This window comes from Chaetodon trifascialis, chromosome 3 (genome assembly GCF_039877785.1).
Source record: "Chaetodon trifascialis isolate fChaTrf1 chromosome 3, fChaTrf1.hap1, whole genome shotgun sequence".
Classification (NCBI taxonomy): Eukaryota; Metazoa; Chordata; class Actinopteri; order Chaetodontiformes; family Chaetodontidae; genus Chaetodon; species Chaetodon trifascialis.
In genome coordinates, this window is record NC_092058.1 from 5,037,029 (window position 1) to 5,051,587 (window position 14,559).

General features: G+C 42.8%; 1 protein-coding gene across 1 annotated transcript; it reads left to right on the top strand.

The window, feature by feature from the left end:
- Positions 1 to 5: 5 nt before the first annotated feature.
- On the top strand, positions 6 to 14,429 carry lmcd1 (LIM and cysteine-rich domains 1). The gene is made up of 8 exons (XM_070959054.1): positions 6 to 59; positions 340 to 414; positions 7,213 to 7,298; positions 7,852 to 8,107; positions 10,434 to 10,583; positions 10,755 to 11,006; positions 11,266 to 11,484; positions 11,739 to 14,429. Exons 2-8 carry the CDS (start codon positions 388 to 390, stop codon positions 11,847 to 11,849), a joined length of 1,101 nt encoding a protein of 366 aa, XP_070815155.1. The 5' UTR covers positions 6 to 59; positions 340 to 387; the 3' UTR covers positions 11,850 to 14,429.
- Positions 14,430 to 14,559: the final 130 nt, after the last annotated feature.

The following is a 14,559-nucleotide window of genomic DNA, read 5'->3' on the forward strand; positions in this document are numbered from 1 at the left end:
GGAGGGAAAAGTGTAGGAAAAAATAAAGAAGCAGGAGTCCGCAGCTGAAGAGGAGAAAGGTGAGTTTTTAGAAATACAAAAAGGCAAAGAAGAGAGACAGGAATAGAGAGAAAAGTGAGTTAGAAAGTGAAGTGGTGATCCAAAGAGTCAAAAGGAAAGAAGTCGGTTGATGTTAGTCAGCAGGAATGAGATGAAAGTCTAGACGGGTAAATTGCAGTGGACTGTGGAGAACCGGCGGAGCAGAGCGGCGGCAGGAGTGACGGTGGGCGGGGAGGGAGGAAGTGTGGTCGACAGGAGAGGAATTTAAAGTCCCATTGTTCTGGAAGAGCAGAGGCAGAGAGAGCCGAGGAGCTGAGGAGCCGAGGAGCGGAACCACCGGCAGACAGCATGGACGTGAGCTCAGCCATGGAGAAGGTAGGACAGACACATTTACATCTGTGCATTCATAGAGACATCAAGACTAACAGCAGGAACGAGGAGGTCAAGGGTCAGAGGGTCAGATGGTCTGATGTGGTGTGGATCCTCTGTAGATGGATTTAGGGGAACTCTTATCTGGGAATAAGGAGACTTTACTGAGGTCAGGTGAACTTAATCACCATTCGATATACAAACACATGGTGTCATAAAATCTAAGTCTGAAAGACGATTCACCTGAAACACCCAGAAACTTCTCACGTTTCTGCTCTGCTCCTCTGTTTTCATTAAGTCAGCCTGATAGCTCCAATGAATGGCCATTTTGTTTCACTCCATCGTTCAGTCAGCATTGTGTTTACGTTGATTCATTTCTGCTTGAGAGGTGGCATCAACATAACCATCCCGCCTACGTCACTTTCACCCGACACAGAATCTGTGGCAGCGGCTAATTGAAGCAGTTAAACTAATGTTTTTGTTAATCTGTGTTGTATTTTGATTTAGTCGTTATATCTGTTGATATAGTACAGCGGTGAGTGACTCATACATGCGTGCTGCCATTTTGAAGCCAGTTTTTGTTGTAATTTCTAGGCAAGGATGTATTTTAAGAAGTGGATGCGCACACTAACTGGACTAAAAAATGTCTTTATCAAGAATAAAACTTTTCTGGATCATATATATAGAGCCATAATTGGCCTTGCCTGCAGTTGGAGGTGCCCTGTTCTCCAGATTTCTCTTTTATAATGGAAGTCTATGGGAAAAATTGCTTTTTGGGGATTTTTTTGGCAATTTCAGGCAAGAGAGTAAATAACATAAGAATTCACCCACATGCATAAAAACAATCTAAAAATACTGATGTGATCATGTAGGAAGGACTTAGATTCTGCCTCTTTGCACAGTGGCTTCACAGTGGAGTCCAGCTTCACTGCGTGGGATTCACAGGAAATGATGAGTGAGACAGAATGAGCAGCACGTCTGAGGTCGTTTCTTCTCTCGTCCTCAGTCTTTATTGAAACAGCATCAGTCCCAGGTTTGTTTAGCTGCACTGATGCATCAGTTGCTCTCACATTAGAGCTTGTAGACAAAGCAGAAAATGTTCCTCAGACTCCAAATGACGGCTGGATCCTTTGGCAGACACCGATCGACTGCATTCATAATAGTCCTCTCGATGCAACGAACTCTGCGGAGGAAAATGCATCGTAGCTGCCAAATTAGTTTGCACAGCTGAACAATTTCCACGTTTTGGAAAAATCTTTTGCTCTTCACGTGAAATGAATATATGATGAACCAAAACAATCAACTTCGGAACCAAAGGAATTAGTTGAAACTGATGAGACTATATTTATCAGAGTTGATTTGTCCAAAGAAACTGCTAAAAAGGCAATGTGTTGATAAGTTCGAGTCACTGCTGACCTCTTATCAACATGCAGATTTTCATATGTGATAGTGCTTGTCTGACCTGCCGTGAACTCGCTGCAGAGAAAAGGAAGAACGTCCTAATGAGGAAAGGCTGACGTGAGGAGTGGGGCTGATTTTATGCATCCTTCCAGTTTTCTGTGAGTTGATTCAGATCTTTTCAAACAGCTGGAGATTTCTAATTCAGACGGTGGAGGTAATCCACGACCACGAGGACCCGAACCCCCTGCTGGGTCTGTCCTGGCAGCCGCGTCCAGTTTGTCTCCTGCAGATCCCTCCTGTAATTGTCCATCTAGAGGTCACATCACTCTGAGGCAGATAACCTGACGGATCAGTGTCACCTGTCAGGGGTTTGATCCCCCTGCCCCCCTTTTATACCCTGGAGCTGGAAAAACTGCCATCACCAGGATGGAAATAACCCCCAACACACACACACACACACACACACACACACACACACACACACACACACACACACACACGCACGCGCACGCACACACACACGCACGCACGCACGCACGCACACACACACACACACACACACACACACACACACACACACTCTCTCTCTCGCTCTCTCTCTCTCTCTCTCTCTCTCTGTAACCAAAACACTAAACAAAAACTCTTAAAAACAAAGTTGATTGAACATCAGCAAATCCTCAAAATGACGGGCTGGGACTGCAGCGTGTTGGACAATTTTACTTTAAAAACAATTAATCGATTACCAAATTAGTTAATGATTATTTTTCTGTCAATGAACTCATCGCTGCAGCTCTAAAGTTGAATTTGCAGTTTCACAAAAAGCAGTTTCAGCATCCACCAGTGCTCAGACTGGTTTCAGTTTAATTTCCAGACAGTTTGAAAGGAAAAATCTAATTAATGACATCCAAGAAATAATATGAAATAATGCTCTCTAGTAGATGGTTTGTAGCATCCTGTCTCTTGTTGTAAATGGGTAAAAACAGGAAATAACCAGGATGCCATGTGACAAAGTTGTGCAGGTCGACTCGCAGCCTCGTTGGCCTCCAGCTTCTTATCTGTCATCGTTTCCTGCAGTTTCTCCTTCACATAGCCGACATGTTTAGAATTACTCAGCTGAGAATGACCCAGCTACGACATACCCGCCCTATCTGACTCCTAAATATAGAGCTGCCACGCTTTTCCCTCTTTCTGAAAAAATGCATTTCTCGTCAGGCTCATATGTTTTATTTGGCAGACGTTTTTAGTCAGAGCAGCTAATAATACTGCGCTGGTCAGTATTTGTACTCAGGATAACTCCATCAGACCAACTGAGGGTTGTCAGTGATCACCTGACGACAGAGGAGCTGCACAGAATAAATGTCTGTGCTGAACTTAACAACTTCAGATCATTCAGTTGTTCATTTCAGTTCTTCAGAAGCCAGTTGATTTACCGTAGTCAATGCAGGACAAAGTGCTGTTTGCATTACTACAGATACCAAACATGTTAATAATGATTCAACAAATAAGACTTCAAGTCATTTAGATAAATGCAGTCTAACCATGATTACAACATCTTCAGAATACTTTATTGTCCATCACAAGGCAAAGTCTTTTCATGATGATGTACATTAGTTTTAACTAAGATTTGATGATTTTACTTTTGTAAGTTTTAGTCTACTTTTTGCCAGTGTTGAGCATGTTGTGGCTACTGCCGTCACCGCCTCCACTGTGTACGGTTATTGTGGTCATAGGTGTCATTTTCACCAGTCTTTAGGTTAGCTAACGTGTTCACACACATACGCACACACACACAGTCTCCATGTGACTCTGTTCTGCACTAATACAAAAGACTCTCTCTCTCTTAGCATTAGCTTTAGCATTAGCACGGCAACCTGCTCTCTCTGCCGTGCAGCATCTGATCATTCAGAGGCTGATTCACTCTACTGTATGCTAAAATACTGAAACCCATTTTTGAGTTAAGGTCAAGAGGCAAAGCTAAAACCGAAAATCGACATTAATCCTGGAACTTTTCATTTCTTTCCATAGCCAAAACAAAGATAGCTGTACGTCGTCCACATCCACAGCACTTGATAATGTCAGCTTAACCTTTTATATGTTAAATGTTGGCGTGCTAGCCTTCACGTTTTCATTTGTTGCCACTTCTTGTCTAATTCAGTTAGAATTAAAGAATTAAAAATCTGCATTGTAGAAGAATTTACTCAATAAATCCGTTTCCAGTAATGACAGATTACATTACTGACAGGCATAACTTTACTGTATGTGGATGCTTTGTGCAACAGGTTATGCAGCTAAACCAGCCTCTGAATAAGACATGTTTTTATACACAAAACCATTTTTCATCACAGTCTTTGTCACGTAAGACAAACAGAGCAGAGCCAAAGACAATTAATCACACAACTGGCTCTGCCCCGTTTGCCCTGAGTGACAAAGACTTTGACGTCATGAGCTTGTTTTTCTAACCACATATTTAATCACAGCTTATGTCCGTACTTGTATTTAGGCAAAATCTGTGGCCTCATCTTCTTTAAAGGAACTAGAGATGCAGCGTCCTGGTGGCCTAGCCATGACTGTGAACTGCAGCGTCCTTGTTTGAGTCTTTCCGGGGAGTTTTGTTGCATGTCCTTTCCCACCCCTCTCTCTTTGTTTCCCATCATATCTCTCCTGTACATCCATTTAAGCACAAAGTCGTAAAAGAGTTTTCGCACAGACTTGTTCACCACAACACAAAAACAGCATCACCTGCATCACGTCAGCTGTGTCACGACCGGTTGCAGGATGAGTAACAGGATTTTTTCATGTTTGGAGCAGCTTTTGAGTCACGTCTGCTCATACTGTGACACTACTGTGACTCTACTTACTGTAAGATTCAGCTGACTCCGCGTTACCTGTGTTATCTACAAAAAGAAGTTAAAGGACACTCACATGCTACAATGTGCCAAAGATAAAGCTCAGCACCGACAGCAGAGTTTTAGTGGAATGCTCCTTTAAAACTGACCTCAGAAAGGTGTTTTGCTGCTGTCGTCACATAATGTACCAGAGCTGTTTTTGAAATACTCTGTTTGGTTTGTACGATGGGCGGCGCCTGTGCAGAGCGTGCCATAATAATGAAAACACACACACTGTCAGTCCGCGTCAGTCAGTGTTTTCCAGAGGGACGTAATGAAGTCTCGCCCTTCTTCTTCAGCTGTTTCTGTTCCAGCCTACATCGCTGTGACCTTTTCAGCACCGCCAGCCTCTTCACTGTCACACACTCCCACACACACTCCATCTCTCTCTTCACACCTCTAAACAAACTCATCTGTCGTGTGTCACAGCTAATGAGTCCTCGTCTCTCTAATCTGATAACGTCTGATGTGTGGCGCTCTCTCGCCCTCTGAGAATTAAGCCCTTTGGTAACATAAGAAATACGAGCAACGCAGCCGCAGACAAGGAAAGCCGGACTTTCTTTGTGTGTTTTTGTATTGAAAAATGTGGACACCTCCGTCCTAAGATAACAAAATCTATCTTCCAGCAACTCAAAAGCTCACTAATTCTTTTAAGTGTGCAGACGTGAGTGCTACCGATCTTGTTCCTGAAATGTCAGACTTCTCCTTCAGTGCTACAGCATACATTGATATTTTAGACAACAGCGTTCGTCTAGCATTGTGGTAACAGTTTTGGGAAGATCCCATCTTAACATGACGATGGCCCCGTGCTCACAGTCAGGACCATAATGGGATAGTCGTCACAGTTTGGTGTGGAAGAACTGGACAGCTCTGCACAGAGTCCTGACCTCAACCCCGTCCAGCACCTTTAGGATGAACTGGAATGCTGACTGTGAGCCAGAACGCATCACCCAGCATGGGTGATGGAAAGGGAGCAAATCCCTGCAGCCAGTCCATCATGTTGGAAGAGCTTGTGTCTGTATTTAAACAGTGTGTGTATGAATGTCTCCCTGAAGAGAGAGGGGCTTGCTAATACCTGCTGACAGATGGACAGGTGGACAGTCTGTCTCTCTGTCAGACAAATGGCAGCTGGTTGTTTTAGCAGGACAGTTGTCAGGTTACCTGGTCGCACACACATTCACACACACACTTATACTTCTATCCTCGTGAGGACACTCCCTGGTATAATACATTACCTACCTCAAACCTTAAAACTAAGACTAAACCTTCAAACAGCCCTTGAAGTTGTGAGGAACACCCAGAATGTCCTCACTTCTAAAAATTTCCTCATTCTGCTGGTTAAAAACAGTGCAAGTACACACACACACACACACACACACACACACACACACACACACACACACACACACACACACACACACTATAGAAATTTCATAAAACCAAAAATTTCATTTGTTAAATTGTATGGAGGAGGATTGTGGTCATGAGAGTTGAGGCAAAATGAGGACAGGAAGAGAGACCAAGAAGAGGAGCGAATAAATAAACTGTGAAAGAGATAAAAGAGGAGAAAAGACTAAAGATTCGTAGAGCCAAGAGGAGGAGGAGGAGGAGGAGAGGAGGAGGAGAAGATGAAAAATTAAGTGTTGGGGGGACAGATAAGAGTGTTTGTCAGTACTGTGATGATGATGTCACTGGGTGGACCAATGAGATCATCTGCCCTGCACATCTGTGTGTGTGTGTGTGTGTGTGTGTGTGTGTGTGTGTGTGTGTGTGTGTGTGTGTGTGTGTGTGTGTGTGTGTGTGTGTGTGTGTGGTTTTCACTCCCATCTCTTCCTCTCTCCCCTCGCTGAGAAAAGTTTAAATCAACCACTCCTCTTTCTCATCCAACACGTCCTCACGCGTCTGAATCATCATCGTCAGCTCTCTGTGTGTCGTACAAATATCAAATTTGGTTTTACATCAGATCTCTGTCAGTTTCTGTTTTCATCAAACAAACTGCTGTCACATCTCTTCATCTGTGCTTTGACTCACCTTTTTTACAATTACAATTTGTCATTTGGCAGACGCTTTAATCCAAAGCGACGTACATATGAGATTTCATACATCACAAACGAGGTTCTAGACGGGAGAGAACAGAGTAAATGTCCTAACGCAACTATCTGGTCCAACTGGACATAGGTGCTACGAGACAGAGCTACGAAGTAATGCATGGAGTGCATAGAGAGAACAGAGGGGGGTTTTTAGGTGAAATTTGGGGTGAGACTGGCTTGAGATACTAAGTAAAAAATATGACACCTTTTTCAAATTTTTACTTACCATCTCATCATTTTACTGAAATGTAAACCTCATGTTGTCATAGATTTGTGACCTCTGATCTTTGATCCTCTCCGTGTTAGGCTGTTTATAATGTGGAGACTTAAATGGTCTGTACCTCACAGGGACACAGTTGTAGAAATGATGTGAATGTATAACATCATTAAGTTTTCTTGCTGTATTTCGACCTCCTCTCTCCTCTCAGATGTCAGTAAAGCAGAGCGCAGGAGGAGCAGCGGTGTGTCTCGTATGTGACGGGAGCTGCTCTGGATTCCAGCCACATTCCTGGAGGTACAACTCTTCTCTTGAAATACAACTATTTCAATTACCCCCAAAAACAAAACAAAAAGAAAATCAATGAAAGGAATGTAAAGAGAAAAAACAAAAGTTCTGGATACAGTCCCAGCGTTTTTTCCGCTCCTCCGTCTCTGCTCTTAAAGGAACATGTTAGTGATTTGGCATATTTCAACGAATCGACTGAAGGCTCTGACTGAAGATGAGATGAGAGTCTCTTGTTAAACAGCACTGCACACACAAGCTTACAAACTACATGGAAGAACTAAATGTGGAGGTTGTAAAGAGGACCGTTTGATTTTTGTTGTTTTTTGCATCAAAAAGTTTGTAATGTGTGAGCAAAGGTTGTCTCCGTGTGTGTCAGTGCATTAATTGAGTGCAGTGTTTAAACCTGAGTCACACTCCTTGTACGTGCACACATACTTGACCAGTAAAGCCGATTCTGATTCTACAAGTCTTCACTTAAATGAGTGGATGTAAAAGCTTTTACAGCTTCACTCCATGTCTTCTTCTCTCTCCTCTCGTTCTTCTCGACCTATCTGCTCTGAAGGAAAGCCTGCACAGCCTGCGGGTGCAGCACGGTCGACCACGCCCCTGGAAGTGATGCCGAAGACGACCAGCGAATGGGACGCCTGCTCACAGACTCACCCTGCTCCCATTTGACAGCAAAGGTTAAAGGAGGTGGCGGCCTTCGCGTGTACAAGAGGAACCGCATGATTGTGACCAATCCGGTGGTGTCGCGCAAAGACCCGACCTTCAACACCACGACATACGACTGGGCGCCGGCCGGCCTCAACCAGACGCTGGTGAGGATCAGTGTGAAGTACAGGAGGTTGGTTGTTCGTATGAAGCTGCAGTCTGTTGGTCTGTGTCAGCTTGTGAAGTCACATTTTACTGATCCGAGGACACAATCATCTGACTCACCACATGTGGACTGTAGGTATAAGCCTGCCACTGGCCCCTCCACGACCTGTGTGTTACTGTTTTCAGAGTCTTCGTCACCACTGGAAACAACAACAACAACAATCTCTTTATCCATGTTAATACCAGGCCCCACCAAATGTTCCACCAAAACAAGTTCCCCCCGACACTGTTGTTCAAGGGCACTGTCGCTGCATCCTGGGCTCAGCGCTGCTCAAGACGACTGTGATTAAGAAACGCAAACAAGACAGAGCGTTTCTCCCCTGTACCTGAATGACAGGGGGGTGCAGCCAGACCGGATAGAGCAAAGCGACAAAACAAATGTTAGCACACAACATGAATCAGGGTTTGGAGAAACTAACCTTTTAAGCATGTGATGTAAATCCCTGATTTGTAAGTGAAAACCTGAGTAAATGTTTAAATTATAATCCAGACCTGTTGTAAGCACCCATTAGATAGTACTGACTATATTAATAGTCTGTAACAGCAGGAATCATTTTGGTTTACGTTTCTTTTTAAAGCAACGTAACACAATTATTTTACCTTAAAGCTTCAGCTTCAAAATCCTTTTGATGCTACACTGATTTGTAATAAGAAGAATGAGGCGTCTTTCATTCCCATTCGTGCACGAGGCCACACAGAGTAAATCTTAGACTGGCTTTTACTCCAAACTGTGGGGGCACCAAGTCGCAAAACTACCAGTTCTTGCATAATGTGGCTAAAAGCTTTGGCAGTTGAGGAGCAGCCACTTTGCTCAGAAAATCCAGAACACAGCATATATGACGTACTGTCCCATTAGATTTATCTCTATTACTCACAAAAACTGTTGTGCATGTAACATAGAATTGCTAATGCTAATGCTAACAAACACATTATCATTAGAGGATGAATGAATGACGGTCATGTACTGTTCACACTATCGATCGCCCAGGAGGTTATTGGTGTTCTGGTGTTGACCAATCAGCAGCTGTCACCAATTTAAGACCAGTCCTCAGTGCTCATCCATGTTCGTTTGTTTCCAGCCTCTTGTCCCGTGTGCTCACGCTGATAAACAAAGAAAGTGTGTTGTTTCAGCTGACACCCACCTATGTAAAGTGAAGTACATGCCTAAAATATGATGGAAGCAAATATAGATTCTGTTATCGAGATTAAAAACTAAAATTGATTCCCATCAAAGGTTTACCACTGGGACTTACCTCTGTACTTGTTGGTGAATTTTAGTTTTGTTTACTTTCTGCAGCCCTCTCTCTGTGTTTACTTTATGTTCGTTTAGTTTCTGCAGCCTCCTCTGCGTGTCGAGCAGTCTACACCGTCTGGTTTCCATTAAAAACAGACTCAAGTCTGTTTCAGGTTTCACAACCTACAATTATAAAGATGACAGTGATTATTGAGCACTGCAGTGAGGCGGGGGGAGTCACGGGGGACGTTACTGTGGTTGAACTTGTGGAGACAGATCCAGATCCAGCAGCAGGACTGCGCTCCAGACCTTCAGCATGTTTGTGTCATTCAATACTTTTATGTTCTGCTGTGACATGAACGCTGCAGCATGTTCAGTCTGCTGGTTCAGCTCTGGCCTGTTACTCACCGTCTCACTCTGTGTCATCTGCAACGCACAGATGTGTCGCTGACAACACCTGGACGGTGTGATGACACCTGAAACACACACTCTGCTCTGTCGTCGAGCTGCATTAATGAGAGCGAGATGATCATGCAGTGTTTTCGAGAAAGCACATCGACACTGCAAACTGAGACCAGCGTCTTCTGATTTGTCTACTTTAGATATTGTGTTCAACAAGCTAAAATTTCAGCGGTGGGAGATGCCAGCAAAGAGCCAAAATGAAGAGAACTTTTGAAAAACATCTGTGATATCATGGATGTATCTCTCATTGAGACCTGTCGGGAGTTTGGAGACACTCGTGTAAATAAATGATAGTATGAATATCAGCGGCACCAACCTGCACCACCTCTTGCATTACTGCATGCTAAAATTGCAGCAGCTGTTTCTTTCTTTGCCTCAAGGTGGCGACATGAACAGTCTGCATCCGCAGGTCCACAGTGCTGCAGTTAATGTCTTTCTTGTAGGTGGTGGCAGGTGTAGAACTGATCTGTTAATGATCAAGCAGCTCCACATCGTGGCGAATCTGCAGCCTGATAAATGTGAATGAGTGAATGTGTTACTTGTTGCTTACAAAGCTCCTGATCTTCCCTCAGGCCATGCAGTACATGGAGCTCATCCCGGAGAGTCAACGTCCCGTCTCTGGGACAGATGGAGCGCTGGAGCGTCGCAGGCAGCTCTTCAGCCAGCTTCCTATCTACGATCAGGACCCCATGAAGTGTCAGAGCCTGGCCAGTGAGGACGAGGTACAGAACTCTGCCAGGGCCAAACTCCTTTTACATTAATGCTAACGTGTTAAGCTAACATTAGCTGTACGTTAGCTAAGCAATATCACTGATTATCGCTTAAATCAGTTTTCATGGCTGCAACGTGCACATGATGGAAAAGTCTAATGAAACAACACGCTACTCTCTTAGATTTCCTCCATGCTGCTGTTCGTGAAGCACTACAAACAGGAGGTGCTGGGAGTCGGGGAGGTGGCCTTACCTGGTGAGGGCGGAGCCCTGAGGGAAGCAGCCATTCAGAGGACAGCGAAGGAGGCCAAGGACCGCAGCAACAGCAGTAAGAAGGATGCCGCAGAGCACCAGGACCACGGCTCAACCAATCGCAACACTGCTTCTGCTGCTGGCTCCACTAATGGAACCAATGACAGCACTAAGACTGAATATGTAAGTAAATAAGACGGCTGACATGTTTGACGTTTAAATCCTGACAGCATTGGTTTTGGACCCCTTAAAGTTACCTGAATAGATTACCAACCCCACCCAACTCCGCCTCATTTTACCAATTGTTCACGGGTTTATTGTTTTCACAGCAGCCTGTGTGACACTGGAAGTTACCTCTAACATTAAAACTAGATGTTTGTTTCAGCAGTTTGGTGCATGACCGTCTTTCACTGTCACATTCTGTCCTTTCTTTGTCCTCTAGCGGTGTACTGGTTGCCAAGGTGAGGTTGCCAAGGAGAATCCGGTTGTTTATGCTGAGCGTTCTGGTTACCGTAGCGCCCTGTGGCATCCCACCTGCTTCGTCTGTTCAGAGTGTGGCCAGGGATTGGTGGACCTGGTCTACTTCTGGTCCAATCAGAAGTTATTCTGTGGAAGACACTACTGTCAGACGGTCTGGCCAAGGTGCTCGGGCTGTGATGAGGTGAGACAACATCACTTCCTGTGGACACGGTGAATGTAAATGTAGCATGCTAACAGACTAAGCTAACATGTTGAACATGATAAGATTATATTAAGTATATGTCATTATATAACATCAGTATTGTTGCTGTGATCTTAGCATTTAGCTCAAAGCAGAGTAATGTAACATACCTGAGTCCTACAAACATTATGAATAACAGTTGTTGATTTAATTATCTCCTCCTTTGCTCCCCCCTGCTCCTCCTGCTCCTTCAGTTGATCTTCTGCCAGTCTCTTCACTCGGCAAAAGATGGACGGACGTGGCATCAACATCATTACTGCTGCTGGAAGTGTGGGCAAAACCTGGATACACCCTGTCAGCACTGAGACACTCACATGACGTGGAATTCAACACAATGTGGTTTTTAAGAGATGCAGAGACAGTGAAGCAGTTCTGAATAAAAATACAAATGTGAGACAAGACAAAAAATATTTAGTAAGTAAATCTCAAATCGACCGTGGATGGTTGGTTAGCTTATTGTATATAAAACAAACGAAGCACCAGACAAATGACACCAAACAAGTAGTACTTAAAAACTTTAAATTATATGTTTAGTCGACATATTTAGTGTTTTAAAAAAATGTGTCTTACAAAGAAAAATCATCCAGTTGATATATTGATGTTTAAAATACTTAAGCCATCTAGCTGACATTAAAGTACTCGAAGACTTGTTCAGCTGAGCCTACTGGTGTTTCAAGTACTTAAGGAAATGTTTAGTTGACACAAAAGTGTTTAAAGTACTTAAAGAAACATTTGGTTGATTTATTAGCACTTAAAGTACTGACAGTGACCGGAGCCAGATGTGCTGGTTTCAGTCTGCAGTGTTTCAGATACAACCAGCAGCTTACAGGACGGAGATCCAGACCTGACAGTTTAGGAAATAAATGAGTAAATGAGCAAATAAAATGAGAAATAAATGTAGTAGTAGTAGTAGTAGATAAAAGATAGTAAAACCATTGACAAATAAATGTGACAAAACAATCTCAACTCAAGGTCCTTGAACCTCTCGAGCAGGTTCCAGGGCTTTCAAGAGGTCTTGTTATTTCCAGGTTGAGCTTGAACGATCGTTCTCGTTCTTGGAAAGAGCAGTTTGACAGAGCAACTCAACTCATGGTCCAATTCGCAGCCTGGGAGCTTTCAACTACATCACGCCGTCTTCATCATCAGGACAAGTTTTAACATCCACATTATGAACATCATCACTTCTGTGACAACCAAGCAAACTCATCCCATGTTGAGGGACTTGAATAGAATACTGTACTGTGTATCTGACAATCCCATACAAAGTAATGCATAAATTCAAATTCACATGCTGTAACTTGGCTACAGTTAAACTACTGGGATGATGAAAATATTGGAACCGAAAAGGTTCAAGGACCAAAAAAAGTCAAGAAAACCTGATTTATTTTGAAGGGACACACTGCAGAAAATCTCTTTCTTCTCAAAGTTACAAAAGTTTTAAAGTTAAAGCTTCATATTTTCAACAGAAATCAACTTATCTGGGAAGACTAAATTAAACTTGTAAAATTTGAATTAAATCCTAGCATGTCAGGTTTGAATCTGTGCTGAATCCACTTGCTAACATTTATTTCAGGCAGATATTATCTAATTGTTTGATTCAAATCTAAGAGAACTGGACAGGCAGAAGGCTGGAAAATGCATAGAACTAGAGATTAATAGTGCTCTAGAAAATATGACCTTTGCTTAAGCATAGCTGTTATTGTCTTCATTTTCCTCTCTGTCCTTTCTGCTTGATGTGTTATTTCAGTCAAACTGCAGATCCATTTTGAATTTAACCTCTTTCATGAACATGGATCTCAGCTGCTGCGCAACACTGCTTAATGTTAGCTTTATTCCTGATAAAGTTTTGTATTTTGCTCACACTTTTCTGGCTGCATTTCTGTAGCTGCAAAGTTATTATAATTGATTTGTGCTAAAATCCCCCAAAACAAGTCAGCCAGAAGTAAAATCAACATTAGACAGAAGCTCAACCTTTGCTTTTTTATTCCATGAAATGAAATCTATCAATGCAATCAGATCAGCGTAACATCAGCTAATATGAACTTGTGTTTTTTATGTTACTTTTTGAATTGGTTGCTGTTGGCAAAATGCTAATGCTTACTCTAGAAACAAGGACAATATGCTAGCAGTTTTGTTTGATGTGATTAGCTAAATATGTAGCACACAGAGAACAATACTGTTCAGTCTAATGCTGAAAGTGATGGACATGGATGATATAGTAGAATATAGCAATATCAAACTGAGTATTGATCTCTGTGTGTCCAATATGCCTTGTTTAGCCGAGCTTAGCACAAAAACTGGAAGTGGGAGCACTGCTAGCCTCGTCTAGCTCAGTCAGTTATGAAGTAATACACCTTTGAAATGAGCTCACCACGATGAGATATTAAACTTTGTCTGGTTGAGATGATAAACAAGGATTTCTAAAAATCCACTCTGTGAGGGAAATTCAGCTTTTTTATAATGTTCAGAAAGGAAATCGATCGATCCCCAGTTAAATAATGTACTGTTCACAAACAGTAATGGACACTCATTGTGTAAGACACAGGTGGTGTTTGGTGCTTTGAAGGTATGAGACAGTGGGATGTGGGATCAATCAGACAACAGCACAAGATGAGACTAACTACTGGATTCTGCAGTGAATACTGAACAATATAACCACATTTTACTGTTTTAAATCAGCAGTGATGGTGTTTTTACACAGATTTTAAAGTGACAGTGTCTTCACCTGCAGGGATTAATGATCATCCCGCACCAGGTTACGGTTGCATGACATGTTTTGGCATTTGTTTTTGTATCTGCGCTCTCTTAGTTAAAGAGTTAAAGAAAGATGTTTCTGCTGATCGTGTTTGACAGCTGATTGGTTGGAATTAAACTTCCTTCTGATTGAACTTCCTGTTCTCTATCATCTTTTTTTAGAGAGAGCTGAGGGGAGATCAGTTAAGGACAGGTTGCAGCTTTCCATATATCTGATACAAGTTTAACCTGACATGTATCTGATCATATTGAATTCATGTT